The 17238-nt window shown below is 40.1% G+C and overlaps 1 protein-coding gene across 5 annotated transcripts in view; it reads right to left on the bottom strand.

Annotated features, from left to right (window-relative positions):
• LOC105935547 (thrombospondin type-1 domain-containing protein 7A) overlaps positions 1–10845 on the bottom strand; it is a 229492-nt gene extending 218647 nt beyond the window's left edge. For all 5 annotated transcript variants that reach the window (XM_036135332.1, XM_036135329.1, XM_036135330.1 and 2 more), the window contains exon 1: positions 9992–10845. In XM_036135332.1, the coding sequence (XP_035991225.1) occupies positions 9992–10130 (139 nt within the window). In that variant the 5' untranslated portion in view covers positions 10131–10845. The remainder of the gene's footprint in view (positions 1–9991) is intronic.
• Between the last annotated feature and the right edge of the window lie 6393 nt (positions 10846–17238).

The raw sequence follows: 17238 nt of genomic DNA on the forward strand, positions 1-17238 counted from the left end.
ACTTCACTACCAGAGAGTCCACAAAATGCAGTTCAAAGTCTTCAGCTGATCCAAAATGCTGCTGCAAGAGTTCTGATGAAAATAAACAAGAGGGATCATATTTCTCCAAACTCAAACCCTGAGTTTTCAAAAACGTATCGTCGAGGGTTAAAGGTGGTAGAACATCAACAAAACATCTCAAATCTGTCAAAAAAAAGCAAATATATAGCTCATTTTTATTAACAATGAAGTAGATGGCAGTAAGGAAGTGAAAAAAGTATGATGATTCCAAATGTTGATATTTTTAATTCTACGGAGAAGAGTACGTAAATAAAATGTGTGACAGGTCTCGCTTTAAGTGGCTTCTTTGTGCAAAATAGACGAGGCTCCTCAGATGGCAATGCCGTGTCTATTGGGTACAATGGACCAATGGACCAAACCATTGTACTAACAATGGTATAAATGCATTAATTTTGCCTAGATGAATGATGAATTTATTTATTTATTGCCTTTTTATGATGTTTAAAAATTATTTTTAAACATTAGTTCCTCTAATGATTTATCTTGGTGGGAGTGTACAAATCTACACCCCTGGCAAGAGCCTGACTCACGACCCTCAAGGCTCCATTTTAAGACTATTCTTAAAGATTACCTCTAGTTCAGATTAAGGAGTACTAAAAACTCCCAAAGTATATCTTTGGTGACCACATACAACTTTATATTTCTGTGTCACCATCTGACCATAATCCGCTAAAATAAAAGTATGTCACCAATATGCAAGAGCGGATGGGTCTCAGTTTCCACCAGCTTGATGTATTCAAGAGAGAAGTCATTTTGGTCTCATGAACGCAAAGTTAGAGTTAGAGACTCATTGAGTCCAAAGGAGGACAGTCTTAGGTATTATCATGAACTACATCAGTGTACAACCAACTTAAAAACGTTAACAAAATAAGAGATTTCCTGTCTAAACATGATGCAGCAAACCTTCCATATGCTTTTATTTTCAATAGGCAACGTTATTGTGATGGCTTCTGTACAGCTCTGTGAAAGAGTGCTAAAGTCTTCAGCAACACCAGGGTTGCTTTTCTTTAATGCATTCTGTGTTTTTAATGTGATTCTCCCATCTTTACTCTTTTATTTGTCATAAAGCTCTTTGAATTACCCGTGTATGAATGGTGTTGTTCAAATAAACTTACCTTGTCTAATGTATTGGTCTCCTTTTAAATGAATAAACAGAAAAAAGAAATATTGAAAATGGGCGTAACAGAGCAAACAGTCAACTGCCAGAGTGGGAGATAAAAGAGTAGAGAAGGGGCTGCAGGATAGACGGGGGGGATATTTACTTCAATCTCTTCAGCTTTATGAGAATAGCAGCTGAGAAAGCAGCAGGGGCTCTTTCAGCTAAATGTCACTGCTTTATTCGATGATACCGCCATTTCTCTCACCCCACTGACGCTGCCTGGTTGGCCTCTCAGGGAGTCCAGGGCCTGTTCTGAATGCCACTCCCTGACCATGATCATGCTTAGTTTCCTCTGCATGGGCAGATACATTTGTTTTTGTTCAAATTTCAGTCACTGTGGGCAGAATTAGGGCCCTGCTTGTAAGGAAACATTAAATGTAAGATTATTAAAACAAATGCTTTTTGGGTCGAGTCCGTGGCATTGGTTGATAGCATTTATTTTTTTTCTATACCTCTCTCACAGTGTAGAAGATTAGGTTTATGATGATTATTGAGAACGCTTTCTTAGGAAAACTTGCTGAAAGTACTTTAATCTCAGCTAAAGATCCTTTTATAGCAACATGTGTCAGTATGGGTTCAAGGATCATAATCAGGAAGCAACCGTCTCTCTGCAACATAAATCTACCACTGATCAGCTTACTCGACTCGAGCTGTGACCATCTGAAAAAAATAAAAGTGACATTAGTGTGTGGCATCTAAATTTCGTTATGAGCCATTGGGATATATTGTGGAATAAGGCAGTGGGAATCCTCTTATGTGAGTCTAAATAAAGTTTTTTGGATGAAGTGTAATCTCTAATCCTGCCATCCCTCCTATATCAGTAATAGCCAGGTCTTATCGTAAGCACTGCCATTTAGATTAAACAAACTGCGGCATCTCTTTGGCATCTTCCTGTGCAGGATGGATGGGCAATTTCAAAAAAAGGCCAGCAGTCTGGCGTGGTTGGAAGAGCAGAGTAATATCTCCAAAGCCACAAAATAGATCAGCATGGGTCAAAGCTGGCTTTTTTTTTTTTTTTTGCTCTGAATGCTTTTAAATCCAAGTGCAGCGTCATATTCTTGGCCAGTTGTGTTATTTCTGCTGCAGTGACACAGAATGGCAGAGATCTAGAGCTCGAGCCAAACACATTCCTTTTCCTCTGGGAGTAAATTTAAAAATAGTGCAAACTCCAGACACACAAAGCACATGAAAAGCTTCAGTTCCTACAACAACCTCACTCAATAAAAGGAAAACAAAATCTCACTTGCTGGCAATGCAAATGGAAATCCCCAATATAGATATATACATTTTAATTTATATGCATGGCCTAAATTTGTTGCCTGTTGCTAAGGACTTTTACCAGCATCTGGCCAATTACAGTACAGACTCTTGTTTGCCCTTAGGTATAATGTTAATTAGGGTCAGGAAGGGTCACGTTGCAATGCACTCGCTAAAATGAGGCGAGGAAATCTCAGAGGGATATTCTCATTTGGGATGAAGCCAGTTATATTCTTGCTGCACTGCCTGTTGGGTGAGCTCAATGAAAAAGTCTGGCATAAGGAAGGTAGGCAGCCATCAGAACACAGCTATTTAAAGGAAACGGACTTCAAAGGCACCAAGAGAAAGCGAAATGCAATATTCCCATACATACACACATGTACATATCATGCACACACACACACACAATTTTCTAAGTTAATTTCTTGTAATCTTTCTATTAGCCGGGCTTAGAAATGATGAAAACCCAAAATTGCATTTTGGGGAAAATTAGAATATTGCAAAAAAAATGAAAGAATATTCATAGAAAGTTGAGTAAAAGGTAAAAATGTGGTTGGATAGGGTTCCCTAGCAACAGGGATAACTGCAGCCTTTAGAGGATTGTCAGGAAAAATGCATTCAAGAATTTGTGGTAGCTTCACAAGGAGTGGACAGAAGCTGGAGTGGATCTAGATCCACTATGTCCAAAAAAATCCTACACATGAGCCATAAATGTCTCATTCCTCAAGTCAAGACACTCCTTAACCACAAATTACATCAAAAGGCTGAGGTTAAAAACAGCTGGTCTGCTGCTCAGTGGTGCAAGGTCCTTTTTTCAGATAAAAGTGAAATTAACATTTCATTTGGAAATCAAGGTGCCAGAGTCTGGAGAAAGAGTGTACAAGAGCATAATTCACAATGCTTAACGCCAATTGTGAGGTTTCCATGATCAGTGATGATTTGATGAGTGTTATAATGTGCTGGTGTGGGTCCACTGCATGTTCTGAAGTCCAGAGACAATGCAGCTATCTACTACTTCATACTTCATTCACTTTTGGACTTCTGCTGACAAGCTTCTCTGAGATGAAGGTTCAATGTTCTTGCAACAGTATTTGGTACCTGCCCACAGTGCCAAACGTACCAAACATTGGTCCAGTGACCATGGTGTTGCTGTTCTTAGTTGGCCGGTGAACTGGCCTAACCTTAACCCATTAGACAATCTGTGGGGTATTATCAAGAGGAATAGAGACACCAGGCCAAACAATGCAGATGACCCGAAGACCGCTATAAAAGCAACATGTGTTTCTATTCCATGCCTCGCCGCATTGATGCAGTAGCATGCAGAAGGAGCCAAACCAAGTAATCTGTGCATAGAAATTAACACTTTTCAAAAGCCTGACATTTCTGTTTAAAGTATATTTTTTAATTGATCCTGAGAGTGAACTTTCATACTCATTAAAACCATAAGAAACAAAGGCATGAAATATTTGCACTTGTGTGGATCATGTTCAACTATAGTCATCGACAAATGCGAAAAGGTTTTGCATAACAAGCTATCCTAAAACAGTTTAATCTGATTTAATGCCAGATGGTGAGGGGAAAAAAAAGGTTGTACATGATGTAAATAAGCCTACCTGGTTTCAACTGATTTTATAAGCTGCCGAAAAAACTGTTTTCTTAATTAGTCCAAAGCATCCACCAAAGATCAATACTACACTCAAGAGCCCATTGATCTGTGAGCTTTTCTTTTCAAACTGTCTTGTTTCGCGTGTTTGTTTACAACAAATAGCTTGGCCCAAGGCACTTTGCCACATAATGACCTTGCCTTGCTGTAGTGAACTTGTGAACCCGTCACACCCGCTCTCCTTCAATTTCCTGGACGGCCTCTTCAGCGAGGCTGCCATAATAGTTGGCGATTGTGAGAGAGCTACTATCAACCCTCTACGACTGTGACATCCTTCACTGCTAGGGCCGCCGTGAAGGGAGAAATGTATTCAGCTAACGATGGCCTGTCAGCCCTGCTCTTCCTATTCTCGCCCCTTTAACGGTGACATCAGCTGGTGTTGGTGACACACAGCAGCGAGTCTGTAGTGCAGAAAACAACAGGCGCCGTTACCTACAGGACTTGCTCAATGCCAGGGCGACATTGCTAAGTCCCACACAGCTGTGTCACACTGCTACAACGGGCCAAAAAAAACCCCAACAAAATAAAAAAAAAAAAACACTGAAAGATTGACTGAAACCTACAAGTCAAGTGGGTGGAAGAAAATCCAGAAAGCACAGAAACATTTCAGAGAACAAAATATCATAAAACATTTATTTTTTTGCATGGCATTTGACATTTCTTGAGATTTGGGTTGCTTTAAAAAGGCGAGATCCAGTTGTGTCATGGTCCCACTCTCCAACTGTTTGCATAACTCCGCAGGCTGAGCTGTTGTTTAATTAAAACCTGGGTCCTTAAAGGAGGTATTGACTGTAATATCACTACTCATACCCTCTGCAGAACTTTTCTATTTAAAATAATCTGGAAACTTTTTGACCAATTTGCTTGTGTGATTTAATTAAATTTGACTTTGTAAAGTGCGTTGAGGTGACAAGTGTTGTGAATTGGCGCTATATGAATACAATTGAATTGAAAAGGTTGATGGAAACAGCAAAATTTGAAATAACTTCCTCAGTGTCGCAAAAAAAAGGTTTTTACGCTCACTTGATGTGGTTTTTAGATTTTTCCAAGAAGAGTTAACGCACAAAACGGGAAATTGAAACACTTTCCTGAATAAGTTCAGATGTAGTGAACATTCACCTCACATGACATGTTTCCAATGTCGATGTCTTCCCGGACAGTCCCATAACACGTATAGAATTGCATTTCTTTCTCAATGTCTCCAGGCATCATGTAACATCGCCAATACTAGTTGACATGACAGAACCATTCTCCTTCAGCAGTTACGCGCTGAAGGAGAAATAACAGCATTTAGGGATACAACAGAATATGTTTGCCAAAATGAACCAACACCACCACCTGTTCTTGCTTTGTCCTAAGGCAGAGAGCAACTCCTTATAGCGCAAACCTAGCAAACACCTTGCAGCAACAACAGAGTCTAATGAAGCATCTACATAACCTGTAAGGGCAACAGTCTCCTGCGGGATATGGATTTACTGGGAAATCTCAAAGTAGAACTGAGAAGGTTACACATTTCAGTATTTAAGCACAACAGGTATAACACAATATAATAAGTAGAAGACATGTATTATACACACAGAGCAATATATTTCAGCATTTCTGTCAATTGTGTCTTAGAGGTCACGAAGCCCATAAACTCAGTTTCTCAATATAATAATATCACAGAAGACCTATAAAGAATACATTTCTAATATAGAAATGTCAGCAAAGTGAAAAGTACTGTATGTTCAACTACTGTACTATACAGTATATGCACTCTATACCATTTTTCATGAATGACGGCATCATTGCAGCGTAGCATGGAGATTATTAGCTGGTTTCATTGTTTGGGTGTTTAGTAAGACCAGGCTGTATTGTTTGCTCATCTCATCTCCTCTTGACAACGCTCCACAGCTTTTCAATGAGGTTTTGGTCTGGTGAGTTTTCTAGCCAAGTAACACTGTGATACCACGGTCATTTAATCAGGTGTTGGTACTTTTGGCAGTGTGGGCAGGCGCTAGGTCCTGCTGGAAATAAGATCAGCTTCTTCATAAAGCTCATTAACAGAAGGCAGCATTATGTGCCTAAAACACTTCCTGAAATATGTCTGCTCTGACTTTGGACTTAATCAACACAATGAACCAACACCAGCAGATGATCAACACCAAATCACCAATGACTATGAAAACCTCACACAGGACTTCAAGTAAATCTTTTACCCTTCATAGTCGAATGTATAGTTGCCTACATTTCTTGTGGCAAATTCCTACAATTCCCACACTTTCTGCCAGTGGGACAAAGCGGCAGAACGGATGGTAAAATGTGTAATTAGCTAGCTGAGCACCTAGAGCCGTTTTCTGTTCCAGCAGTGTCCCACCTGTCAGTGAGAACAGAAGGACTGTGATGCTGCGTCCTGGAGACCGCCTGCTTGGAGCAGCTCCGTGTATCAAGCTCAGAGTCACATATGAAACAGTTCGATATTAAGACTTCTTGCTGCCGAGAAGTTTATAGGGTGAAACGTACTGTGCAGAGTACGCCTTGAGTACACGCGGACCTCCACGGAGTGAACTACACCTGAGTTTGTGGGCTGCCTTATATGAATATACTTCTAGTTTAGACATTACAGTCAGGCAGTCTTGTAGACAGCTCGGGGGTCCGATCAGGTAGTGACAATGTACCGCAATGCTCCAAATATCCATTGAGTGAAGCAGCTTCATTGCTTACCAAAGTCGTACTTACACATTTTAACAGATTTTTGAGTGCATTGTACAACATAAAATCAGTCAGTAAGCACACCTGTAACCATATATAAGGCACACCGGATTGTAAGGCGCATCGGAATATAAGGTGCACCATAGTTTTTTGAGAAAATTTAAGGATTTTAAGTGTGCCTTAGTCCATAAAATACGGTATTTTATACTACTAAGCAACAGTCCAGTCCCGTTTCTCCTTCGCACACACATTGTCTCTGGTTCAGAAGTGGCCCGACATGAGGAACATGTCAACTGAAGCTGATTTCTCAAATATGTCTGTTTGTGGTGGCTTTTGAAGCACTGACTTCAGTGGCAGTCCACACATTATGAATGAGTCTTGTCAGAGACTGTGGTTATTGCAGTTGCTTGTGCACTTTTTTTTTTCAAACACAGAGACACACAGGACAACCATGCTTGCACACAGTCACACCAAAGGGCAGTTTAGAGAGACCAATTAGCCAGTCAGTCATGTTTCTGGACTGTGAAAGAAAACGGGCACACCAGGAGACAACCCACGCATAAACAGGGAGGACATGCAAACTCTAAGACGGTCCTGAGTTCAAACCCTTTGCAACAGTGTTATCAACTGTTCCACCGTGCAGCTTTTTCATTACTTCCACTAAATTTTCCAACAATATACCTAGATATAGCACTCTGAAAAGCCAGCTTCATTAGCAATGAAGTTATGCAGCTTACCCTTCCTCTGAAGGATGTCAGCGACAGTGAAAGGGAACACTGACGAGTATTGCAATCTTCCCCGACAGTTTGTAGGTCACAACATGACCATATCATCTTCCTGTTTAAACCATTTTTAATTGTATACCATAAATTTATCAGAAAATTTATTTTGTGTATTCATTAATTATAAAGATCAACAAAATGGACAGATATAAATGCATGAAATCAATCGGTCATAAATCCATTTAAACTTTACCTTTTTTTTCTCGATCACAGAAACATCTTAAGTTTAGGTGGCATTCTATATATGAATGTATGATTCTCAGCTAGGGGCCATACAGCAGTATTTATTAGATTCATTGACATGCCGGCGACAGAGTAAGCAAAGCCAACAGAAAAAGGTTTCTTTCAAATTTCATCATATTCTCCTGTGTCGTTATCTGGAGAATATGACAGTGGGGGAGAAACAGCAATATGCAATTAGATGCATAAGAGGAGGCAGAGACAGTGGCTGATTGTCAGGAAGTGACATGAGGAAAAATGGTGTTGGACTCTGAATGTGAGAAACTCTGAGCAAGGCCCGCGGAATAACTGTGGTGCGCCATTAACACCAACACCAACATCATCGTTAGTTTCATCGCTGTTACTTTCACTCCCATGGTTTTTGTTCCTTCGGAAAAATCTCTCGCCATGTCTGCCCGAGCCTCTCGTCTCCATCAGCCTCATTTGAATAGCAAAAAAAAGGCGTCACTGACCTGTCTCGCCTTCAAAAAACAGATGCATCATATTTTCACAGAAAGCAATAACAGCAGAAGCAAGACTCAATTCCCCATAGTTTTGAAGACGGGGTAGTATTTCAGCCAAATTCATCAATATGCAAAACATCAGAGCATTTCTTGCCACAAGAATTTCCTCCACTGCACCCCTCTAAAGATGTGCATAAACATCATATTTTTTTCCTTCTTCCTCTTAAACAAGCTTCCTTTGGCGAAGGGGAAGTATGCAAATGCTGCACAAACATAATCACATTTTGATGAAAAGCGCTGGGATTCATAGCAGCAAATTGCCCTGTGTGATTTTAATACACTGCAGGCAAGTGTCAAACCGAAAGAGGCACAGAGAGAAAAACTCCGGGGCTGGAATCGATGCGCTACCTTTTATTTGCAAAGAGGTGAACAAAGTCCCAACACTGGATTACATTTCAAAGCATAGAGCCTGGAGCTTTCCAGTGTGGGAGCAGAGAAAGGTGGTGTAGCGTGGGAGAGAGGCATAATCATTATGACCTCACGGCAGGGTGGATGTGGGCTAAGGTATCCTCTCTCTCCCACTATCTCTCTCTCTGCCTGCAGTGCTCGCTCTTCCTTCCTCTTTCTCAAGTTTGTTCCCTGGGCTGTCGTTCCTGGGTTGTTAAATCCCTGCTCCTTTAATCTCCTTACTCAGCTACATCCTCTTTAAGGATGCACAACCACCAAGGAGAGACGTGGGATATGTCATCTGGGGACTGTTGCTTAGCAAGGCAGAGCAGGACATGTGGGGTTTGAGGCGAGTGCTTGGGCTAACATTGAGAAAAATGAAGGCTTGTGGTTAAAAAACTTGAAAGACAAGCTTTTTAGATTAAAAAAACATGAATGTGCGTTTAATTTAGGTCTTTGAGGACTTTGAAAATGCTGTTAAGACACTAAGGACCTAAATCTGTACTAAGTCCAGTGCTAGATCTGCACTCTGCACAGTGAAAGTAGCGCCAGTGATTTATGACCGGCGGACCTCCTTTACTAAAATCTGATTTTGACCTTTCACTCTATTCAGTTATTTCTCTGATAAAAACAGCCATTTTAGGGTAAAAAGAACGAGCATGTGCAGAAACAGCCAACTGAAATTCAGAGCTAAAGTCACGTCGATACAATCAAAAACCTTCCAAATTCTACCCCACAGAGCACTGCTGCGAGGAAGCGCCCATCAGTCATCTGCAAGCTGTAGCGCACAGCAGCCACATTTCAATAATGGTGCATCACCTGAGACTCTGGGAGATAAGTGTAATCCACTCAAAAATAGATCACAGCTTGGCCAGCATGCCACATGCTACTCTACATGAGGAGACGGCTCTAATGTAGATTTCTGGGTCATCTTTCATGTGCATATATTCCTTGAAGTTCAGCTGCATGGAGTCTGATAACTCCCATAACAGATTTATGTGGCATCCAGAAGCATTGTTGATCCGTGCTATTGAGTTAAGCAGGCAAACAATTTCTAAATCCCCGTTTTTTTTTTTCCCATGCCACATTCCTTAACACATATTTTCTGCAAATAATGAGTAGGGAGTGTGGGAGTTCACATACCATATCTGCAGGAACTGCACACACCAATTCATCACAACCTCTCATAAGCAGCCGATATGTAAATACAGAGCTCAAATTCAACGTGTAATTAGTGGGTTAGCGGTACCTGTTTCCCAGAAGTAGACAGACTTCCCATCGTCTGTCTGCGAGTGAGCCTTCCAGAAACCACAGAGCAGCAATGTCACCGAAAGGTACCAGCTCCCCCCTGTCCTTTTCCTGGGGGTCCCTCCTGCACCCTGCCCCATGGTCCACCACAGGGGAAAAGTAAATCCACTCAGCTCGAAAGGTCAGCAAAATCAGCAATGACAAAAAAACAAACAACAACAAAAAAAAAACACCCAAAAAGACACGAGTCCAGAAGGCGACGCAAAGTGCAGCGGGCTTCAGTTTGAAAGCGAGGGTGTGATGAGGAGTGTGGGCGTGTACAACGGGAGAAATTATTGTGAAGGGTGTAAAGGATGGTCCTGCAGGAGTTGAGCTCCAGAACTTGTGATCTTGTGAAGGGCAGAGGCGGCAGTTTCCTCCTTCTTGCTCGTTTTGCTCCCAACTTGGCAGGATGTTCCCAAAGGGAAGTGGTCAGTTACGGGGACCGAGCCGCAGACGCACGGTGCAGCCGTCCTCCTCCATCGTATCTGCTCCCACGGATGCCGGCAGTGCCTCTGTCCTCTGGCTGCGGAGCAGTGACAGTGGATGAGTGTCTGCAGTGTTGTTCGCCTCCCTCCCTTCCCTCTTACTCTCCCTCTCTCTCTCTCTTCCTCTCCCATTCGCTCACTTATTCCCTGTGCCACCCTGCATCTCCAGTTCCCGTTTTCTATTTTTTTCTCCCTCCTCCCCTCATCTCGTTTCATCTCTTTTTATTTTCCCATTGTTTTTCTACTCTGCATTTCAAACGTGCTCGCACTTCTTACTTTTTTCCCCCCCATCTCCTCTGTCTTTTCTTTTGCTCCCCACTGCAGGCGGGATGGATACTCCCACTTCTCCTACCACTCATCTTCCCACGTGCAGCGTTGAGAGGGCGACTGGAGACCAGCAGGGCTCGCACTGGTCGGGCGAGCTCCTGCAGAGCAATGCTCCGGGGATCCAAGAGGCAACCAGACAAGATGGGTTTAATGCAGAGCGAGGGAATGTGGATGGGGGGAAGGGGGGCAAGGAGGGGGGGGGGGGGGGGGTAAAGCAAGGAGGAGGAAAACAGAAAAGGCAGCATGGGAGAGAGCGCGAATAAGATGGAGTGGGGTTATTGTGCTAGTGAAAGCAGAGGGTGTGAGGAGAGAAGTTATGGGGGGAAAAAGGTGATAACGAGGACTCAGTAATAATATAAAATACAATCAATTGTAAAACTTTTATATCATTATTCACAGAAATTCATGTCTTAATTTGGACATGCATAGATATGATATTTATTCATGAAATTATTGAAGCACAACGGGTCAGAAGACGTGTCATGTTCCAAGCTAATATTTGATCTGCAGACATTTATTATAGATTCCTCAAGGAAATTTCTATCTTCAGCTCAATCTTTACCAACTGGCTGCTTTTATGAGACACGTTATCAATTGTCGATTCACTTTTGTCTTAAGTCACATAGCAACAGCTATTTAGGCATCTAGGTTTGTTGCCGGTCAAACTAAGAATCAGGATGGGGAAAAAGAAGAATTTAAGTGACTTAATGTGACATTTGATGCTAGATGGGCTTCCAGAAGCTGCTGTTATACTGGCATTTCATGCACAGGTAAATCTCAGCTTTCATGCAATGTTTCCGGTTGCTGATAATGATGCGGTAGATATTATCTTGACACAACTGAGAACCTTTTCACTCAGCATTGTTTGAAGGTCACAGCCTATCCGAGTATTGTTGCGGAGTTTGTTCATCCCTTTATGATCATCATCTGATGGCTGTTTCCAGCTAGATAATGCATCATGTCACAAAACTCAGATTACCTTAAACTGATTTTCTGAACACCGCAGAGTTCCCTGTACTCCAATGGCCTCCAGAGTCACAGCTCCCAATGCAAATGAGCAAAACTGCCTTAAAAATTAAATACTTGCTAAATAAATCTCTATTTATCTCCATCTTTGCTTCACTGGTCTTCATTCTTTCTACTTTTCCTTTAACACATACTCTTTTACTGTCACAAGAAACCTCACAATGAACTGGTTCATCTACATGTCTTGATGATCGGTGGTGAACCCACAGAGGGAGGATAAAAAGACATGAAAAAAAAGTAGAGACATGAGAACTTCCTTTGCTTTTGAAGTTACACAAAAGGATAAGAAATAAAAAGACCCATTTGTCTTTTTTTACCTGACAGCTGAATGTATAAAGCACAAAAACGGAAGACTACCAAAAGCCAGAAACTGACTTTAGTAAGAAAACATTAGTATGAAATACAGCATCAAGTGACATCAATGGCTCACCATAGAGCAAAAGATACTTGTTTCAATGTCAACAGGACTGTAAAATGTCTTCATGAACACTTTGGCCTTCTCTGCCAAAAATGTACTTTGTATCTTGGAAAATAACTTATTAAGCCATGGCTAATGGTGCAGTTTATTTTCAATTGTTTCAGCAATGTGCAGGTGCAAGGAATTATTTTGCATTTTTTTTTTATTTTAAATATCCAAAATATTTCATAAAGATTTTAAGGTCAGGCTGTTTCCTGTTTTGAATTTGCCAATAAAGTATAATTATTTCGATAAAGTTATACCTCCAACTGTTTTACACATTTAGCAAAATTAACTGACATGCATGAGGCTAAGACGCATGTGCAGATTCTACTACAGACACCCAATGGTAGTGGGAAGCCTATACACAGACACTAAGTGAGACCCAACACCACTTTGTTTATATAAGTGTCTATATAAGAGTGTTAAGTGGGATGTAAGGCACTCTTGACAGGCTTGAAGTACATCAGGGCATAGCATGGGTACATGATGATGTCAGGATATATTTGCTTGCACTTTTCTGAAAACTGTTAAAAGCACAACTTAAAAATCAAGGGAAAAGGGCAACATGCAAATTTAGGTTTATAATTTGGCCAAATGCAAAAACTAGACATACACCATATAGTGAAGAGTATTAGCTTACCCATCAAAATAATGAGAATCAGGAGTTCTAATCATTTTAATAGCCACAAGTGTACAAAATCAAGCACCGGGCATATAGTCTGTTTCTACAAATATTTGTAAAAGTATGGGTCACTCTCAGGAGCTCAGAGAACACCAGCATGGTTTTGTGAAAGGATACAACAATTTTTATTGCCACATTGTCAGACAGTACTATATATATATATATATATATATATATATATATATATATATATATATATATATATATATATATATATATATATATATATATATATATATAAAAATAAAGATACAACGTGTGAAATTTCCTCACTCCTAAATATTACAGTCAACTGTAAGTGGTATGATATAGCTATATTACATATTATCCATCTTAACTTCGGAAATCTCGCTAATAATGTCATTAAAATGTATAAAATTAGCCTATGTCTTAAATTATTGCATTTCAAGCTGTAAAAACTGGAGCATGATCACAGACTAAATGGAATGCAGCCCTGCTATGGCCACAGCAGCCTCCTTAGCTCCAACCTGCACAACAGTGGAAGACCTGTGTGACTAAACTAAATCTGCAAATGTGGTGCTGTAATCTTCACTGGATGAAGACTATGAAAATATTCGGTATGTTTTTAGCTAGAAATGTCACCAAAATGCATATAACCGCAGACGTTTTACTTAAATGCTTTTTGTGTATGTGGGTTGTTGGCACAAGTCAACAATGGTAGAAAAACCTTCTCAACAAAGATTATGAAGATATTATACATACGTTTCACTGGAGACGTCACCAAAATTTACATAAAAGCAGCTGGTTTTTTTTTTAAATACTGAGTTTTCCCACATAAAGTGTGAGAGTGAATGGTGACCATGTTCGTTTTTTCACTGGGAGCAACGTAATAGTCACATGACCAGGTTTCTAGCTGGTCATGGCAGAAGCCAAACTAAATGTAGCATTGACACGCATTTAGGAGCCACATTGTGACAATACCATGTTTCTCTTGTGGACCATTGTGGTTATCACATGTTTTTCAGTGAGACTAGGTTGCCTTGAGAGCATAAAGGCAGCAAAGACACTCCAGGTGCCCCACAAGTCTCCTCAGAACACGACAGTGAGGCTACCATTCAAACAGAAACTGGACATTAAAATACTGGCATATTGTTGCCTGGTCTTATCAGTGTTTGTTTTACGCCAGCAATGAGACGGGAGGGTCAGATTTAAATCCAAAGCATCAATTCTTACTGCCTGTATCAGTGGTTGAGGCTCATGGTGGTGTGGATGTTTCAACTGAGCATCGAAAACACCACAGCCTCCCCAGGTATTGTGTAAACTAAAAATATGCAGGAACTGCATGCTGCTTCCCTGTCAATATGGAGCAAACTCCCTGAGAAACATATTTGACATCTTGCTGAATATCTGGCACAAAGATTCAAGGCGGTTAAATATATATATATATATATATATATATATATATATATATATATATATATATATCCTAGTATTTTGCATTTTCATCACATACAGCTGTAAACTGGTCAATTTACCATAATGTTTACCGTTATTTACAGTAGTTTCTATTCCAGATACAAATGATCTCTAAAATTCTCTTAACCAACACTGGCCAAAAGTTTGATATGATTTGGAGTTCTGTTTTTTTTTTTTATAAAAGTTTCACTGTTTACATCTTACCTGCTTTACTTGCCTGTATGCTTCTGGGTCCTCCTCTGCTAGAATATGGAACCAGACCAAATGATGCAGAACTGTGAAAGATAGAAAGACAATGATCGTATACTGTAGTTAGCCCAGGAAAAATATATAAGAAAAAAAAAAAACACTTGAGACATTTAAAACTTCAGAACAATGGGCTGTTCTGAGATTCCAATGTAATCATGAACCGTAGACAGTCGACCTGATACAAAAGCTGCTCCATATCCTGATCTACTGCATGTGTGATGTTCAGACTAGTCGTTTCTACCTACTGATAATTAGGAACTGCCACAAGTAGTTTATTAGCCTACTTGATTGCAATCTTTTGCCCAATGTTGTTTCCTTATGTGTTTCACATATGATTTCTGGAAATACTTGATGTTTACCGTCTGGTTATGCTTTCATTTTGTTCCACTTTTGTTCCAACTATTTTTCATTTAAACTGTTCTTAAACATTGTGTTTTGTACTGACTCAATGTTTTTCTTGATGTAACCATTCATCACACTATGGGAACTTCTAAAAAAAAGAAAAAAAGTCATTCAATTACATATTCAGCTGTATTGTGTGTTTGCAGAGAGTTTAACAGTCAGTGCTGGTGTACCTGCCAGTAAAATACATGGTTTAAAATAGAAATTACACAAGCCCACAGAATCTGTGGAGGCGGTGAGGAGGTAGAATTATTTGTCTGAGTTAATGTTCTTCTGTCTCAATTCCTGACAGTGCGATGAGGCTGAGGCTGTGTAAGGACGTCGTACTCATACGCTCCAACTTTGGCACAGTGTGCCTGTCACGCCTAGTTTAAACTCAACCGTATTTGGATGTGACAGTTAAAAGGATTCGCAAATCTAGTTATAGGCAGCTTCATTAAAGACTTGACCTGAGTCAAATAAAAGCCTTGGAATTGATCAATAAAAATAAAATGCATGGCAACAAGCATTCATTGATTTTTAAAAGCCTGTATAAACAGCAAAAGCCATTTTCTGATGAAAGATGTTTTTGGGGCATTTTTTTTTCTAGAGGGGCAGGCTTCATTTACTGCACGCCTGCAGAAACAGAGCCTTAACGTCTGGACTGTCATACAAACGTATTTTTAAAGGAATGTCAGTAATTAAATCTACGTTTCCAGCCAGCGAACTCTCGAAGAGCAAGATGTACACATGGTTAGTTTATTTATATTCATAACATGTGAACTTCACTTTGCCAAATCTGTTAAAACAGAACTTTCTGCAACACTGTGAGAAATATTGTTCGTTCATTTCAGATGAAACTTGGCAAAATTATATTGCTTAAGTAAATCTATGAAAGTGTATGGTGGGAGCAAACAACTTTTCCACGTCACATTTAGAGAATTCAATTCAATTTTATTTTATTTATATAGCGCCAATTCATGAAACATGTCATCTCAAGGCAAGGCAAGGCAAGGCAAGGCAAATTTATTTATATAGCACAATTCAGTACAAAGACAATGCAAAGTGCTTTACATGATTAAAACATAGCAAAATAAAACAGAATAAGAGCAAGTAGGAATAAAATATAGATAGAAAATAGAACAAAAAAGTGGTGATTCAGTTAACTAGGACAGTTGAAGGCAATTTTAAACAAATGTGTTTTTAATCTTGATTTAAAAGAACTCAGGCTTTCCGCACTTTTACAGTTTTCTGGAAGTTTGTTCCAGATAATTGGAGCATAGGAACTAAAAGCTGCTTCTCCATGTTTGGTTCTGGTTCTAGGTATGCAGAGCAGGCTGGAGTCAGAAGACCTGAGTGGTCTGGATGGTTTATACGCTGATAACAAGTCTGTGATGTATTTAGGAGCTAAGCCATTTAAGGATTTATAGACTAACAGAAGTATTTTAAAGTCTATTCTCTGAGATACAGGGAGCCAGTGTAAGGACTTTAGAACTGGGGTGATGTGCTCTACTTTCTTAGTCTTAGTGAGGACGCGGGCAGCAGCGTTCTGGATCAGCTGCAGCTGTCTGATCCACTTTTTAGGCAGACCTGTGAAAACACCGTTGCAGTAATCAATTCGACTAAAAATAAACGCATGGATTAGTTTTTCTAGATCCTGCTGAGACATCAGTCCTTTAATCCTAGAAATGTTCCTCAGGTGATAGAAAGCCGACCTTGTAACTGTCTTTAGATGCTTTTGAAGGTTCAGGTCTGAGTCCATCACTACACCCAGGTTTCGGGCCTGATTTGTGGTTTTTAGCTGAAGCGACTGAAGCTGTGTGCTAACTTTTGATCTTTCCTCTATTGGTCCAAATATTATTACTTCAGTTTTGTTTTTATTCAATTGGAGAAAATTTTGGCACATCCACGTGTTGATTTCTTCTAGGCATTTACTCAGTGCCTGAATTGGTTCATAGTCACCTGGTGACATGGTGATGTAGAGCTGTGTGTCGTCTGCATAGTTATGGTAGCTGATGTTGTTATTTTTTATTATCTGGGCTAGAGGGAGCATGTAGATATTGAATAGGAGGGGACCCAGAATGGACCCTTGGGGAACCCCAAATGGGATTTTTGTCATCTCTGATGTAAAGTTACCTACTGATACAAAAAATTCCCTG

This window comes from Fundulus heteroclitus, chromosome 3, assembly GCF_011125445.2.
Source record: "Fundulus heteroclitus isolate FHET01 chromosome 3, MU-UCD_Fhet_4.1, whole genome shotgun sequence".
Lineage (NCBI taxonomy): Eukaryota > Metazoa > Chordata > Actinopteri > Cyprinodontiformes > Fundulidae > Fundulus > Fundulus heteroclitus.